Genomic DNA, 16588 nt, shown 5'->3' with positions numbered 1-16588 from the left:
AGCCCAGAAGGTGCTCAGGATGGTGGCCCAGGCTTTTATTGGGAAAAATGTTGGAGATCACTTAGTCTTGTTCTTGTTTTTGCTTGGAGGTAGCTGGTGAGGCCGCTCTAGAGCACTCAACTTGGTGCTCAGCCTCTCCTCACTGGCCTTGAGGCGCTCTTCCACCAGCTGCTGGAGCTGCCCCAGCTCCTTATTAAGTTGAGTCTTGATGTAGGTTCGGAGGACACAGACTTGGGCTGCACAGAAGGAAGGGGCAGGTCAGGAGAGTTGCATTCTGAGAATAACAGAGTGTCCCTTGCTGAGTGGACATAATCCCATGGTGCCCCCCATACAGATGGCAATGTTATTTACTTCAGTCTAGGAAATATCAACCAGCCCTTTTGGAGAGACTGTTGGGCAGATTAGGCAGAGTAGCTATGTTGGGCTTTTCTGGATTAAAATTCTGAATACAAATTAGTAGCTACATAGCTTTAGGTAGGTTGACCTTTCCATGCCTCAGTTTCCTTGTGTAAAATGTAGATATTGCTGGGCACAGTGGCACATGGCTGTAGTCTCAGCTACTCAGGAGGCTGAGGCAGGAGAATTGCAAGTTAGAGGCCAGCCTCAGCAACATAAGATTCTGTCATAAAATAAAATTAAAAGGGTAGAGCACTTGCCTAGCATGCACAAAGCCTTGAGTTCTGGGTTCAATCCCTAGTACTGAAAAACTAAAAAAGTAGATAGTAATAACACCTAGGCAAGAGAGACTACGTGAGTTAATATACAGAAAAAGTCTTAAAACAAGACATCCTTTGGTGGTACACAGTATTGCCAAAGCTCTGCATTCTATTATTGTTTTTCTAATCTTTCTAGAGCTACCTCTTTTGCCACCCCCACCTTCCCTAGCAGTTTTGCTCTTACTAATTCGACTTGGACTGCATAAGGAATCTTCTAGAAAGTGGACCATGACTAAAACTAGAAGTCTGAAGTCCTGATGTGGTCTACAATCTTCATTCAGAAATCACAAGGCACCCTAAACCCTCCAGGTGCTCACATGGCTCTTGCTCTGGCTGGGCCATTATCTCCAGTTCTTCCTCCTGTGGGGTGAGTGCCTGCTCCTCTGCCTCCTCACCTTCTTTCTCTGCAAGCCAGAAGCAAGAAGAGGCCTTAGACTCTACAGTGGGCTTGGCCCGTCCCTGCCCTGGCCCTGGCCCTCTTTGGTACCCATCTTACCCTTTGGCCGGGGCTTGGGTGGCTGTAGCCCCATGTAAGTCAAAGATAGATCCAGCCGTACCTGAGAAGAGAAAGAACAAGACTAAGAAAAAGGCACCTGCATTGAGAGAAAGGGGAAGATGAGGAGCAGTTTCTTGCCACCCACATCACAGTACCTGGGGTGTGAACACATATTTGTAGAGTTTGAAGTGGCGGAAGTAGGTGTTGACCACGTAGTCTGCCAGGGCCAGCAGCTGTTCCTCCTTAAAGAGGTCAATGCTGAATGGAGGCCGCTGTGGTGATGACTGGGAGTTAGAGCACTGACAGCCTCCAGAAGCCCAGGCCCTTAAGCTATCTAGGTTCAGGGAGAGCCCACTGAGTTCTTTAGAGAAAGATGAGGGTAATATTGGGAGAGAGGGTAGAAAATTGGGCTAGACCTTGTCTTGGGGATAATGATAGTTCTGCCCTCAGATACTGACCCTGACTCCATGGCAGAAAAGAACACTGGTAAAGTAGCGGTAGCATTCCTCCACGTTGCCCAAGGGTGTTGCTGGTAGGGAAAGCAGGGTATGGCAGTGAGGCCCTTCCTGCTATCCATCCCTCCAGTTCACTGCCTACTTAAGGAACACAAGCTTCAGAGGTGGACAGATCTAGGTTTAAGTCTTTGTTCGTTTCCTTAATTCACACAGCAAATACTGAATCCTCAGTATGTGATGTTGTAGGCACTGAATAAGACAGACAAGGTCCTGCCATCAGGAAGCTTATATTCTAGTGGAAGTAACATACAATAATCCAAGAAATAAATAATTTCAGTTATTAAATATTCTGAAGAAATCAGAATAAGGATGGGGAATAAAAGGGTGTGGGGGGAAATGCAGAAGTTATTTATTGAACACTGTGCATGTATTTGCATATATTATTTCTCAGTCTCACATAACATTAGTGCTCTGTCTTTAAATTACTGGCAAAGAAACAAGATTTCAAAGATGATAACTGGTATGCTAGTACTGGTACTGCTATCAGTGAAGAAACCAAGATTCCAGGTGGTAATCTCCCTACTCCTGCTTCCAGAGTCAATTGTCCCAGGCCAGTCTCCCCCTCTCCCTGGGCTCAAACCTTCTGGTAGCCACTGCTGTCTCACCAGCACAGGCCTTGTGAAGATCTTGGAGCAGGGCACATGCCACTGATGTCTGCTCCAGTGAGAAGCCCTGCTGGCGACAGAAGATGAGCGCGTGGGAGTAAAGGTCCAGGGTGATGGCATCCTGCAGGTTCTGCTCAGGACAGCCAATCTTCAACAGCTCAGCCAGAACTCTTAGGAAGAAGAAAGGAGTGAGTGACGATAGAAGCCTTGTTTCACCACCCTACACTCGCCATGTTTGGAGCCAGCCATTCCTCATGTCTTCCTCCCCAAGAGCTCTTCCCCTCCTTGCTCAGTCCCATACTCCCTCATCTCCTCAATGTTGTCAGTCTTCTCCAGCCGGTGCATGGAATGGATGTCCAGGAATTTCCTATCACAGGAAAAGGGGAAACAGTATTTATGATTGGTACATATTAGATTCATGATGGGGCTGACTGCTCAGGAGATCTGAGTTTGAGGCTTGGCACTTTGACTGACTTTTGTAACCTTTGGCAAGTAACTTACCTCTGTGGGCCTTGTTTCCTCCATCTGTAAATGAGGAGTATGGCCTACATGAACTTTTATGATCCTCTCAATGAGTTCTTGTCTTTGTTCTTCCACTACCTTGCTATATGATCTTGGTTAAATGCCCCTGTGATCTTCAGTAGCCCCATTTGTACAATGTTCCATGGAAGCTATGATACTCCTTTTACATCCTCACTCTTGGCTCCCATCTCACACTCTCTCTTTGGACTAGGGGACCTGGAAAGGTGGCTTATACACACCTTGAGTAATGCATGTGTGAGCCTCAGTCTCCTTATCTGTAAAATGGGGATGTTCTGGGGCTGGGACTGTAGAGCACCGGCCTGGCACGTGTAAGGCACTGGGTTTGATCCTCAGCACCACATAAAAATAAAGATATTGTGTCGAACTGCAACTAAAAAAATATTTTTAAAAAATGGGGATGTCCTGGTTGGGAAACACTAAAAGAACAATATAAGTATGAAGTGTAACTTTCCCCCAAGGCTTTTCACTCACCACATGCAGATCCGGGGCTGGGGCAGTGGCGGCTGCGGAGAGAAAGTGCATTGGGGAAGGAAGAGCTGTGTTGTATCTGGCCCTTAGTCCCTGGTCCGCCGTCAATCTCCAGTGGGGCTGAGAACGTGCTATAATTTGCCTTCTCATCTCTAGGTCTATGTAGAGCAATGTGGTCACGGCTGGACTTAAGCAGGTCCTAAGTACTATTTGTGAAATTATTAACAATCTGGGCTACACATCCTCTACCTCTTTTCCTCAAAGAATCAAGGGAAACGTCCCGAACGTCAGGGAACGTAATGACGGGTGACGCCCCGTGGGAAAACCATTTATACATATTCATAAGCGGACCACTTTGTCCCACCCTCACCGGGAACAAGTTGGCTCCAGGATCATCTTCTGCTTCCATAGAGGTCGAGCCCAGTGTAGCTGAATCGGTCCGCACACCTGTTCCCATCATGGCCGATCCATCCGCTGAACTGAGATCCTTCTCCAGTTCCCGCCGCAGTTCAGAGGGCTGTTCAAGCTCCGACTGCACCTTCACTCCCAGGTACTGGCTGGACTTAAGGCTGGTCATCTCTTCGAAGTCTCGAGTCACCACCAGCTCTCTCCCACCTGGGTTTCGGAAACAACCTATTCTCTAGCAGCGACTGCCAAGGTCTGACCCTCTAGCGATTTTCCAGCCACTGTACGCGGCAGCTAGGCCGGTGTAGCCAATCCGCTGGGCCAGGAAGGCGTCTTCCGGGTCTCCACGGTGACCGTTGCTAAGAGGCTTGTGAGAGAAAAGTAGAAAGTGCAGGCTCACGCAAATCAGCGAGAGGAGAATGCGCATGCGTGATAAGCTGCAAGATATTTCCCCCTGTTTATCCCCTTGAAAGTTCCTAATAGAAGGGCTTGCACTGTCCTCTGGACAGGAAAGTGGGAGTTCGGTGTCAGTTGCCATGGGAACTGTCTATTGGCCAATTACCCAGAGAAAGAGGAGGTGTTCAGGAAAAAATCAAATGATCCGAGAGGCGGGACAAGCGCGACGGAGAAAAACAGGAAATGAAGACGCTTCGCCACATCCGGTGTTGTCTCTAGCGCCTGCGCCCTATGTGGGAGGGCCAGTGACGTCCGGTGAAATCCAAGATGGCGGCGCTAGGCTGACCCTGCTGTCGGTGAAGGCCCGGGCTGGCGGGGGCGGGATCTTTCAGGTGTGTGCAGGTGACCTCTCGGGGCTGTGGAGCATCGGCCGCTGCCACATCTCTGCTCTGTCTTCTTCAGGTGACCGAAGTGCCGCCCTCTCCTGCGACCCTCGGGGGACCCTACGGCGCTCCTCGCCGCCGCAGCTATGTCTGGGCCCGGCAACAAACGCGCCGCCGGCGACGGGGGCTCAGGGCCTCCAGAGAAGAAGCTGAGCCGCGAGGAGAAGACCACAACTACTCTTATCGAACCCATTCGGCTTGGGGGCATCTCCTCCACGGTTCGTGGTCTTTTGCCCTAGTCTTCAGAACTTAGCTACCCCTCCTATCTCTGGTGTCCGCCCAAACCGTCAAGAATCTTAGTGCCAGGTCCCCAAGCTTAGAAAGCTTCACTATAAAGTGTTATAAAACACTTTTTCTTGTAGGAAACCAAGAGCACGACATCTGCCTTCCCCTTGCAGTTACAAAAACAGGTCCCCGAGAGCGTGATTTCTTAAAAAACTTCAGAGTTAGGGAGAGAGGAAGACGCATAACTTGAGCCTTCTCATAACCAGGATGCTTTCTCTGGGAATAGCTGAACCTCTTTAAGTCTTGTTCACAGATATTTTGGGAATACCACCCTTCCATCCATTCCAGTTGCTTTCCTTCTCTGCTTCTGTGATGGTTTCTGAGCCTTGCTTGACACTCTCCTTGGCACTTTTGTTTCCCTTGGCAGGAGGAGATGGACTTGAAGGTTCTGCAGTTCAAGAACAAGAAACTAGCAGAGCGTTTGGAACAGCGACAAGCTTGTGAAGATGAACTTCGAGAACGAATTGAAAAGTTGGAGAAACGTCAGGCCACAGATGATGCCACACTCCTCATTGTCAACCGCTACTGGGCCCAGGTGGGTGCTTTCTGCTTTCTAAGATCTAGCCTTGATTCATTTGCTAATTTTCAAATTATTCTACTGAGAAAAGAGTTTCATGCTGGAAAGCACCTAGGGATTTATAATATTTCTGGTGCTTTCTCCCTTTAGCTAGATGAAATTGTAGAAGCTCTTCTCCGATGTCATGAGAGCCAGAGGGAGCCATCTGCAGGGATGGAGGCACCTGGGACTCAGGAGGGGCCAACACGTGATGTGATTCCTCTCACAGAGCCAGGAACATCAGAGCTGAGAGGTAGGACCAGAGCCCTAGGATCTGTAGAGCTTAACTTTTGGGAAATGTTCTGGAGAGTGGGAGACTTTGATTTGGGGTTCTTAAATTTCCCACCCCATCCATCTCCCCCAAGAAATCGTTTTTATGTTTGGGCAGAACATTGCCATGGGTGAGAACAAAGACTGTAATTTGATGTGGTTTATAGTGCCAGTGTTGATATTCATCAAGTCCAAAAAACACTGAGTGTTAACTAAGTACTTAACGCTGTTTTGGATTAGAAGGAATCAGAAACAAGCAGAAATAAATACTGTTCCTGTTGTCGTGGAGGAAATTACTAAAAGTAATAAGTAAAAACTATTGGGGAGGGCTGGAGTTGTGGCTCAATGGTAGAGTGCCTTGCCTGCACATGCAAGGCCCTGGGGTCCGATCCTCAGCACTATATAAAAATAAGTAAATAAATAAAATAAAGACATTGTGTCTAATTACAACTAAACATTATTATTTTTTTAAATATTTGGTTTAGTTATAGGTGGACACAGTATCTTTATTTTATTTTTATGTTGTGCTGAGGATGGAACCCATGCTTCACCCATGCTAGGCCAGTGCTGTACCTCTGAGCCACAATCCCAGTCCCTAAAAATTAAATATTTTTTAAAAAATTATTGAGGTCCCTGAAAGAGAATAAGTATATGTACACACATATGTATAGTTCTGCTTTAGACTGGGAAGGTAGATGACTTCCCTGAGGAAGTAATTTGGTAGCTCTGTAGCCTTGAGGAAACTACATTAACTTTTTAAACTTCAGTTGTCTTACTGTCAAGTTGGGGATAATAAGATAACTACTAATTGTGTTAATTGAGTGAGTCATGATATATTGAAGGGCTCAGTCTATAACTTGGTACAGATTAGTAGTCATTGCTGCTGTTATTATTCTGATGAGGATCTGTCCGTACTTCCTAGAGCCCCTGCCAATGCAGCTGCGACCCCCTCTCAGTGAGCCAGCTTTGGCTTTTGTGGTGGCACTAGGTGCCAGCAGCAGTGAGGAAGTGGAGCTACAACTTCAGGGCCGAATGGAGTTCTCTAAGGCAGCCGTGTCCCGGGTCGTAGAGGCCTCAGATCGCCTGCAGCGCCGTGTGGAGGAACTGTGTCAGCGAGTATACAGCCGAGGTTAGTCCTACCCTAGAAGTGTCTGTCTCTGCCTACATCTTTATGGTCTCCCCATCCCCTAACTCATTAATGCATTAAGCCCAGAATTCCCCAAGGAATAAATCAGCTATGATTTAGGGGGAAATAGTCTGTAGATGGAGATTCTGTTTGATTCCTGGATGGAAGAGTTGCTAATAGTGCCACCATCTTCCAGCTAGAGACCTATCTAGAGCACTTTGTATAAATTTCAGTGATAGCTATTGATCCACAAGGCAGAGCAATAAGTGCTTAGGCTTTGTAGGTTGGCTGGTTTCTCTCAGCCTTAGTTCTGCTTCGATAGTGAGGCCTTTCTGGGAAAATGGCTCCCCTCTCTGAGCTAGTTTGCTCCTTTGTACAGTGGGGATAAAATCTCTTGGTTTTGCCATGAGAAACTGGCAAGTCACTGGTGGATCACTCTGGGCACATATCAGACTCCAGAATGAGTTAGTACTTTAACCTGTTGCCCTTGAAGCCTGATTCTTACCTGGATCCTGCCTTCCCAGGGGACAGTGAGCCCCCTGGTGAGGCAGCTCGAGCACGCACCCGGGAGCTGGGTCGTGAGAACCGGCGGCTACAGGACTTGGCCACTCAGCTGCAGGAGAAGCACCACCGCATCTCACTGGAGGTGGGAATCAGGCTTTTGGTGGGGGAAGTAGAACCAGGGCAGGGTTTGGATTAGATGGGCACCCAAATATCTCGGGCTTCCAAGTCCCTTTATCCAAGCATCTGTCCCATCCATTGCCCCAGTATTCTGAGCTCCAGGATAAAGTGACATCAGCAGAGACTAAGGTGCTAGAGATGGAGACGACAGTGGAAGACTTACAGTGGGACATTGAGAAGCTACGTAAGCGGGAGCAAAAGCTCAATAAGCACTTGGCAGAGGCATTGGAGCAGGTGAGGCTGAAGTGCTGGGGAAGATGGAACCAGGCTCGGGTACTTGGGACCCTGGCTTCTGCCCTTCATATCTATCACCTGTCTCCTCTCTGCAGCTCAACTCTGGCTATTATGTGTCTGGGAGCTCCTCAGGCTTCCAAGGGGGCCAGATCACACTCAGCATGCAGAAGGTGAGCAACATCATTCTTCCCAGTCCCTCTGTCCCTCCCTTAAAATTTCCCTCAGGACCAAAGGCAAATGTCTACCTCATAGCCCCTTCCCTGTCACTCTTGGAGCTCTTTCTTTCACTCATTTATCTACTTATTTAGTAAATAATTACAGAGAACTAAGTGCTAAGTACTAGGTAGATTGGAAAGAGAAAAATATCAATACTTCGTTGGAGCTTGGGTTATAGCTGGGGAGTATACAAATTAATGAAATAGTACATCAGTTGGTTATCAAGTACCACAAAGGAAAAGCACAGAAAGAAATAAATGGGGTTATATAGAGTCCCTTAGCATTCTGGGGTCACTGTGCTATTTGCCTTTTGCTTCAGCTGGCTTTTCAGGTCTTCTGGGAATGCTTCCTTGACTCCCTGTCAGTTAAGAACTTTAGCTCCCAATGTTCAGAACTCCATGCAGTATTGAAACCCCACACTTGCTAAGCAAGTGCTCTGCCCCTGAGCCCCAGCCCCAGCCCACAAGTGGGAGATCTTGGGAAAGCCCTTGGTTTAAGGCTTCAGAGTCCCATCAGCGTGCTACACAGGGTGGCTTGGGTAGAGTTTGTTGTTGTGGGTGAGAGGAACATGCTGCCTGTCGTGGCCCTGCCTACCACAGCCCCTCCCACTCCATAGTTTGAGATGTTGAATGCAGAATTGGAGGAAAACCAAGAATTGGCCAATAGCCGCATGGCAGAGTTGGAGAAGCTGCAGATGGAACTTCAGGGTGCTGTGAGGACCAATGAACGCCTCAAGGTGGGCTGTGGTTGGGGCTGAGAGGGCCTGGGCCTGCAAGATAGGAACTGAACCCTAAGCCTATTGATTGCCATTTGGGCATCACTTCTCCTAGGTGGCCCTTCGGAGCCTTCCTGAGGAGGTGGTACGGGAGACAGGGGAGTACCGCATGCTGCAGGCCCAGTTCTCACTACTTTATAACGAATCTCTACAAGTGAAGACCCAGCTGGATGAGGCCCGGGGGCTGCTGCTGGCCACCAAGAACTCCCACTTGAGACACATTGAGCATATGGAGGTATGGCGTTTAGAGTGAGGGCCAAGTCCATAATGTTGAGACATTCCTGAGTTTCTGAAGCCCGATGTACCTGCCAAGGGTCCCTTGGAAAAAAATTCTAAGGCACCAAGGCCTAAGGTGGGACTGAGGGGTTCTATGGGTCTTTACACCTCAATCTACAGAGTGATGAGCTGGGACTGCAGAAGAAGCTGCGCACAGAGGTTATTCAGCTAGAAGACACCTTGGCCCAGGTTCGGAAGGAGTACGAGATGTTGCGCATCGAGTTTGAACAGAACCTGGCAGCCAATGAGCAGGCGGGTATGTGGTGGGATTGGGTGGAGCGGGGGACCTTATCTGGGGTGCTGGGTCCTGCTGGGGCTGCTGCCATTCAGATGCAGGAAACAGAGCTATTTCTTTTTGTAGAGACTCATTTTCCTCTGGGAAAAAGGACTATACTACCTGGTTCTTAGGCATGGTGAGGGTTGCATTCAGTTGAGGTGGCTGACAGAGCAAGAACGTGAACTATTGGCTCCATCTATTTCTCTGATCTTCTGGTGTGTCTATCAGAAATTTGTTTTATAGACATTTATAGAATACCACCTGTAAACCAGGCTGTGTTCTAGGTTTTGGGGTTGGTAGTGAATGAGGCACAAAGAATTGCTGCCATTATGGAATAGTGTTGCAGTAATGGGGAGACAGATGATAGGGAAGGGATAAAGTGTGTATATCAAATAGTGATGAAGATACCAAGAAAAGTGAAGCAGGAAAGGGAGATAGGAAATATCAGGAGAAAGAGCATACAGCTTGGAGTGGGGATCAAGAGAAAGTGCATACAGCTTGCAGTGGGGATATCAAGCAGATGTCACCTAGGAGGACATTTGTATAAGTATCTAGTGAGTATCTAGTGAGTGTTAGATGTCTGTTCCATACAGGGAAATATGGAGGTATTTAAAAGAAAAAAAATCAAGTCTACATTAGTTACTTAGGTGGAAGTCACACTCTAGGCCTGTTTCCCCTCCTGCACAGCAAGAGTATTGGTTCTGGGTCAGCTTCTTTTCCCACTGAAGGGTTAGGGTAATATAGGGACCACTCCAACACCCTTACTTTCCCAACCCTCCCCCAGGGCCCATTAATCGTGAGATGCGTCACCTGATTAGCAGTCTCCAAAATCACAATCACCAACTAAAAGGGGATGCCCAGCGATATAAGCGGAAGCTTCGGGAAGTACAGGCTGAAATTGGCAAGGTGAGGAAGGGACTGCCTGGGAAAAGCTTTGGCTGGACCCCAGTAAGCATTGGCTCACCTCATTCCTCTTCCTCTCTGTCTTGGCAGCTCCGGGCCCAGGCTAGTGGCTCAACCCACTCCATCCCCAACCTGGGCCATCCAGAGGACTCTGGCCTCAGTGCCCCAACCCCGGGGAAAGAAGAGGGTGGGCCAGGTCCTGTTGGTACCCCTGATAGCAGAAAGGAGATGACGTCAGTCTCTGGTGCCACCACTACTACCTCCTCAGTGAAGAAGGAGGAGCTGGTCCCCTCCGAAGAGGATGCACAGGCCCTAACCCCAGGGGCCCAGGGCCCCTCCTCCCGGGGCCGAGAACCTGAAGCCAGGCCCAAGCGGGAACTTCGGGAACGGGAAGGGTCTGGCCTAGGACCACCACCTGTAGCCTCAGGTCTCTCAAGGGTGGATCGAGAAAAGGCCAAGATGGAAGAAGCCAAGAGGAAGGAGTCAGAGCTGCTGAAGGGTCTCCGAGCAGAGCTCAAGTGAGGCCCTATTGCTCTCTCCTTTTATCCCAGTGACCTAAAGCTCTACTTACCAAGCCTTCCTCCTACATCCTTCCCCAGGAAGGCCCAGGAAAGCCAGAAGGAAATGAAGCTGCTGCTAGACATGTACAAGTCGGCACCCAAGGAGCAGCGGGATAAGGTGCAGCTTATGGCAGCTGAACGCAAGGCCAAGGCTGAGGTGAGGGCAGGTAGGGCTTGTGGGGCATGCAGGGAGGCTTAGCCCAGAGGCTGGTGACCAGAGACGTAGGTCAGCAGAAAGCAGTGACAGCTCCCTTCTGTGGCTGTAGGTTGATGAGCTACGGAGCCGCATTCGGGAACTGGAAGAAAGGGATCGAAGGGAGAGCAAGAAGATTGCAGATGAGGACGCCCTGAGGCGCATTCGGCAGGCTGAGGAACAGATCGAACACCTACAGCGCAAATTGGGTGCCACCAAACAGGTATAAGCCCCCTTGCTTCTGATACTGGGATTCTCTTAGCCCTTTGTTGGATGCCTCTAGCTGATGTGACACCTTGATGGCATGGATCCACTTTGATTCTTGGCTTGGCATGTTTTCTTGTGATTCTCCTCCCCCCCACCCGCCAAGGCCATCTGTCCACCTAGCACTTTCCATATTGTCCCTACCCACTGGCTACAGGAGGAAGAGGCTCTGCTGTCAGAGATGGATGTGACAGGTCAGGCTTTTGAGGACATGCAGGAGCAGAACGGGCGACTGCTACAGCAATTGCGGGAAAAGGATGATGCCAACTTTAAGCTGATGTCAGAGCGGATCAAGGCCAACCAGATTCACAAGCTGCTTCGGGAGGAGAAGGATGAGCTGGGCGAGCAGGTTCTTGGCCTCAAGTCCCAGGTATGGCTGGCCCAGGGTGGAGCTTGCAGGGAGGAGCCCTAGAGGCAGGGCTCCTAGCACTTAATCCACCTCTCCCCCGCCCCACCTCAGGTTGATGCCCAGCTGCTGACCGTGCAGAAACTGGAGGAAAAAGAGCGGGCCTTACAGGGCAGCCTAGGGGGTGTGGAGAAGGAGCTGACTCTGCGCAGCCAGGCCCTAGAGCTCAACAAGAGAAAGGTGAGGCTGGGCCTGTAGGGAGTCTGCCGAGGCCTCTGGCCCCATCATTCCTGATTTTACTTAGAGAATCTGATGCAGGTGGCCTGGGGCAAATTCCTTGGCTCTGTCTCTTCCCATAGGGATAGCTCACAAGTATCAAAGATTTACTGTGTGCCAGATTCTGTGCTTGATGTGTGGTCACATTTCAGTCACAAAACCTACCAGAATGGTTTTTGTTATCATCCCCATCCCCCTGAATCTGAGGTTCAGGAGGTCAAATTGACTTGCTTAAGAAAGTAGAAGGGCTGGGGTTATGGCTTAGTGGTAAAGCGCCTGCTTAGAACAAATGAGGCACTGGGTTCAATCCTCAGAACCACATAAAAATAAATAAAAGTGTTGAAACCATCTACAACTAAAAAAAATTTAAAAGAAAAAAGAGGGGAGCTGGGGTTGGGATCCAGGTTTTGGCTTCATGATCCACATAATCACTCACTGGATAACTTGTCAATTGGGGATGGTGGTTTTTGTTGTTGTTGTTGTTGTTTGCACAGCTAGGAATTGAACCCCTGGGGCCTTGCACCTGCTAGGCAAGCACTCTACCACTGAGCTACATACCCAGCCCAGGGATGGTGGTCTAGTTTTATTAAACATAAGAACCATCTAGTTTATACTAAAGGTGTAACATTGATTTTTTTAAAAAATTATTTATTTATTTATTAATCTTTCGTGTGACCTTTTCCCTTACCCTGGGGATTGAACCCAGGGCCTTGTGCATGCAAGGCAAAAACACTACCAACTGAGCTATATACCAGCCCTGTAACATTGATTTTCATCCTGTTTTCCCTATTGCTTTACCTTCTTTTCTAGTTAATTCCTTTCATAAAAAGGTTGTTTTTTTTTTTTTTTTTTTTTTTAATGCCTCTGTTGTCTTGTGCTGACCACTGCAGAGACTGGGAATGAGCCCTGCCATTCAGTCTCAGTCAAGGCTGGAACTAATGAGGGGTAGATAGCAAGCCAGTAAACAATAAAATAGTGCCAGTTCAGAGCACACTAAGTTTTATGAAGGAAACTCAGGTGGTGTGAAAGAATAGCAGGGAACCCCCACAAAAGGTGACATTCGGAACTGAGTCCTGAAGGAGTTGCTTGTGTGTTGAGGGGAGTTCAGGGAAACTGAAGAGCCTGGTGAGGGCTCAGAGAACAGAGAGAGCATCTTGTAGGTGAGGAACAATGTTGGGAATGAGAGGGAGAGGAGGAGGTGAGGCTGAGGGTCAGGAATTGGGACCAACTCCAGTGCAGATATCACTGAAATGTTTGACACAAATATTGGTGGAACACAACTCCCTAGGCTCGTGCAAAAGGTCTCTCCTTCCTTTCCCACCCACTTAAGGCTGTGGAAGCGGCCCAGCTAGCTGAGGACCTAAAGGTGCAGCTGGAGCATGTGCAGACTCGGCTGAGAGAGATCCAGCCATGCCTTGCAGAGAGCAGGGCTGCTCGCGAGAAAGAGAGCTTCAACCTCAAGAGGGCTCAGGTGTGTGCCTTGGAGAAGGCGGGTGGGCAAGGGTCCCCAGTTGGACTATGAAGCACACAGTTCAAGGGTGAAGACCCTTTCCCTTAGCCTAGCCTCTCTGCTGCTTCAGGAGGACATCTCACGGCTGCGACGCAAGCTAGAAAAACAGAGGAAGGTGGAGGTGTATGCAGATGCTGATGAAATCCTTCAGGAGGAGATCAAGGAGTACAAGGTGCGGCTGTGGGGCTGACTTGTGCCCCTTCAACTCAGGAATTTTACATGAGGGGTTGGAGATAGTTGTAGTGAGTAGTCTGGGGACCCTAGAAATGAGGTAGGATGGCAACAAAACAAAACTGTCCACTGATTATGAAGTCAGACAGTTGGCATGAGTATTTGTTGGACACATGCCATGTGCCAGGTACAGTGCCTAAGGAGGTGGGGGATGGTAGGGTTTAGACCTCTTGAGATAGACCTATGGGGACAATTATTCCTTTTGGCCCAGTGATGAGTAATGTGATGACAGAAGCCAGAGAGGCCATGGGAACTCTAGGGAAGCCCTTGAAGGTCCTGGAGGTCAGTGGACTTCCTGGAAGGAATGTCACCCAAGGAAGACCTGAAGAGTGAGTTAATTATGGAGGGATAGAGATGAAAGGGCTCAGGCAAAAGCAAAGGCAAATGTGGAAGCCTCCAGATGAGAGAGGTGTGTTGGACAGACAGAGCTAGCCAGTGTGGTTGGAGGAAAGAGAATGGAGAGGTTAGGCAGTGGCAGATCCCAAAGGGTGTGGGAGTTGGGGTGAGCAGCTTGGCCTACATGAAGATAGTGTAGAGACATTGAAGGGGTTTTTTTTGGCAAGGGGTGGGGAGTGCTAGGGATAGAAACCACAGCCTTTTGCAGGGCCTTTAAAATATACACTGCCTCTGAACTACACCCCCAGCCCCATAAAAGTTTTTTTTTTATTTTTAATATTTTGTTTTAGTTATAGTTGGACACAATACCTTTATTCTTATTTTATTTTTTATGTGCTGCTGAGGATAGAACCCAGCACTCGCACATGCTAGGCGAGCACTCTACTGCTGAGCCACAACCCCAGCCCCCATAAAAGGGTTTTAAACAGGAGAGTGACATGGTCATATTTGCTGTTGGATTTGTACTGGAAGAGGTAAAGGCTAAAGGCACCAAGATTGTTAGGTTATGGCAGTCACTGAGGCAAGAACTTCTATTTAGCTAGCTTAAGGTATTGTTTACTATAGATGGGTTCAGGAGATATTTAGGGAATAGAATTGTTTGGATGCAGGGATAGATAGAATGCATAGTGTCTGAGAAAGGGAAATACTGGGAAGACTCTTGATTTGAGAAAATAGTCATGTGTGGGTCACATATGATTGTGGTCACTCAGTAAGGATTTGTGGCATAAGTAGAGAAAAGAGTCATTCTCAGGAACCTGGAAGCTTAAGTGATGGGCAGATGAGGAAGCCTGAATGTTGGGAGGAAGGAAAGTGATGGGGAGTTGATGGATGAACCAAGCCATGAGAAATGCCACTGGGACTTGGTGATCTGGGAGGGAAGATTTTTGGGGCAAGGGTGAGAGTCAAGCCACTAGAGTTAGGAGAGTATAGGGGTGAATCAAAATCAGACAACTCTTACATTTGGACCTGGAAGGGGTAGGGATAGCTGATGTAGACTTGGGAACCTGTTCAGGGCTGATGGCTGAGAAATTTGAGGCTGCTTGCTGGTATTCCAAGAGTGCTGGCAAGGCTGAGTCAGGGCAGTTCTTGTCTGGAGTTGAAGGTGAGACCCTCCTAGTGGCAGATAGGAGGTCTCAGGCTAAGAGAAAACCCACAGCAGCATCTCTGGGTTGCACCAGTGCTAGGCCCATTTGAGACAGAGATAGCACATTTCTAGTGGCACTGCCATGCCCGGATGTGACAGTAGGTACAGTTGAAGAGAAGGTAGACAGGATTGGGATTTTGTCAGAGGAAGCCAGTAGGACAAGAGAAGCCCAGGTGGAAGAGGCCAGGCTGGGGCTTTGGATCCTTGTCCTTGGGAGAATCCAGACTCCGCTACTTTAGATTTGAGATGTTGGCTTCTGAGCCTCAGTTTCTGCATTCATAGAGTACTCATTACTCATTCCACTTCCAGGGTTTTAGTGAGGATTATATTCATCTGCTGTTTGGGCTTAGCCTGAACCAATTCCTACTATGAACCACTTCCTGCTGTCAGTTTAGGGTCTGGGCATCAGCAGTTATTCCAAAGCTGATGACTTTGCCTGGTCCAGGCGCGGTTGACCTGTCCCTGCTGTAACACCCGCAAGAAGGATGCAGTCCTTACCAAGTGCTTCCACGTTTTCTGCTTCGAGTGCGTGCGGGGCCGCTATGAGGCCCGCCAGAGGAAGTGCCCCAAGTGCAACGCAGCTTTTGGTGCCCATGACTTCCATCGTGTCTACATCAGCTGAACCTGAATCTCAGGGGACTTTGGAACACCCGCGGACCCTGGGGGCTGTGCCCCCAGCCCTTCCCCACCCAGGTGCAGTGGCCCCGCCCTTCATTCCAGACCCCATGGGCCCAGCCCCTGCTCACCTAGTTGGTTTAGGGTCCTGGTGCATGCTATGGGAGTGGGGATGTTCCCCAGGCTTTGACCACCCACCAAGAGGAGGCTCACTGTCTACCTACACACCCACAATAAGGACCAGAGATGGGCCAATCCTCAGCCCCTTGCTTGAGACTAGGACATAGGCCCCAGGGAGACTTTCTTCACCTATCAACCCCTAGCCTGGGCAGGGCTTTTGTCCTTCCTGTGGAGTTCTCTGGATACTGGTCTGGCTCTTGTGCCACAGGCTGAAGCTACCCCTGGGCAACTACCCTCTTCCTCTGGGAAGCTCTACAGTTGCTGCAGTCACTACCCTCCTCTTGGGAGTGCTGAACCAAGATCATCAATTTCTATTCTAATCAAGCCCTTCCCAATCTCTACTTGTCTCCCAGCCCACTTACCCCAACCTCAGGCATCCATCCCATGGTCCACTGGGTCCTTGGCTCTAACTGTGCTTTCATCCTGGTGGCCTTAAATGCAATGGAATTCCTTCCCAGAGGGGAAGGAATAGACCAGCCCCAGCCACTGAGCCAACTTCCAATCATTCCAGGTAGAAAAGCTTTGCCCAAAACACTCTGTGACAGCACCCAGAGGGGCCTGGGAGGTGGAGCTGCCCACAGGTGCAGAGACCTATTTGGTTGCAGCCTCTGCTCTAGAGATATCTTATATAGGCTGTTAACTTGTTATGAATAAACGTCCAGCCCTCCGCCTACAGTCAGTACCAGA

At 49.0% G+C, this 16588-nt stretch overlaps 2 protein-coding genes across 8 annotated transcripts; one reads left to right on the top strand and one right to left on the bottom strand.

The window, feature by feature from the left end:
* Positions 1–20: 20 nt before the first annotated feature.
* Cfap119 (cilia and flagella associated protein 119) lies at positions 21–4394 on the bottom strand. 2 transcript variants are annotated; one of them, XM_040277520.2, is made up of 10 exons: positions 4311–4394; positions 3714–4115; positions 3347–3378; positions 2634–2699; positions 2333–2502; positions 1671–1741; positions 1368–1484; positions 1213–1273; positions 1034–1120; positions 21–236 (listed from the first exon to the last, which is right to left on the bottom strand). In XM_040277520.2, the coding sequence occupies exons 2-10, from the start codon at positions 3918–3920 to the stop codon at positions 58–60; spliced, it is 990 nt and encodes a 329-aa protein (XP_040133454.1). In that variant the 5' UTR covers positions 3921–4115; positions 4311–4394; the 3' UTR covers positions 21–57. The 2 variants fall into 2 exon arrangements, with proteins under 2 accessions (XP_040133454.1, XP_040133456.1); XM_040277522.2 differs by lacking the exon at positions 4311–4394 and having other exon boundaries at positions 2634–3378; positions 3791–3924.
* On the top strand, positions 4386–16588 carry Rnf40 (ring finger protein 40). Of its 6 annotated transcripts, none has more exons than XM_078024040.1 (20): positions 4386–4500; positions 4607–4805; positions 5240–5407; positions 5540–5681; positions 6621–6827; positions 7349–7470; positions 7593–7739; positions 7835–7909; positions 8572–8691; positions 8786–8965; positions 9127–9262; positions 10068–10189; positions 10277–10704; positions 10786–10903; positions 11013–11162; positions 11361–11573; positions 11664–11789; positions 13156–13296; positions 13406–13507; positions 15552–16588. In XM_078024040.1, the coding sequence occupies exons 2-20, from the start codon at positions 4674–4676 to the stop codon at positions 15726–15728; spliced, it is 3006 nt and encodes a 1001-aa protein (XP_077880166.1). In that variant the 5' UTR covers positions 4386–4500; positions 4607–4673; the 3' UTR covers positions 15729–16588. The 6 variants fall into 6 exon arrangements, with proteins under 6 accessions (XP_077880166.1, XP_013213382.1, XP_013213384.1 ...); XM_013357928.4 differs by having other exon boundaries at positions 4415–4536; XM_013357930.4 differs by having other exon boundaries at positions 4415–4536; positions 15497–15818.

Source organism: Ictidomys tridecemlineatus, chromosome 10 (genome assembly GCF_052094955.1).
Source record: "Ictidomys tridecemlineatus isolate mIctTri1 chromosome 10, mIctTri1.hap1, whole genome shotgun sequence".
Taxonomy (NCBI): Eukaryota; Metazoa; Chordata; class Mammalia; order Rodentia; family Sciuridae; genus Ictidomys; species Ictidomys tridecemlineatus.
The sequence above is the reverse complement of the archived record's forward strand: the minus strand, read 5'-3'. Positions and strand labels throughout refer to the sequence as shown.

Coding starts and splice junctions, on each gene's coding strand:
- Cfap119 (XM_040277520.2), bottom strand. CDS start 3,920: ATGACCAGCCTTAAGTCCAGCCAGTACCTGGGAGTGAAGGTGCAGTCG. Junction 2,700..3,346: donor CAGCCCCGGATCTGCATGTG/GTGAGTGAAAAG, acceptor TTCCTGTGATAG/GAAATTCCTGGACATCCATT. Junction 237..1,033: donor CCAGCCAGAGCAAGAGCCAT/GTGAGCACCTGG, acceptor CCTTCTGTGCAG/CCCAAGTCTGTGTCCTCCGA.
- Rnf40 (XM_078024040.1), top strand. CDS start 4,674: ATGTCTGGGCCCGGCAACAAACGCGCCGCCGGCGACGGGGGCTCAGGG. Junction 9,263..10,067: donor GGCAGCCAATGAGCAGGCGG/GTATGTGGTGGG, acceptor ACCCTCCCCCAG/GGCCCATTAATCGTGAGATG. Junction 13,297..13,405: donor TCAACCTCAAGAGGGCTCAG/GTGTGTGCCTTG, acceptor CTGCTGCTTCAG/GAGGACATCTCACGGCTGCG.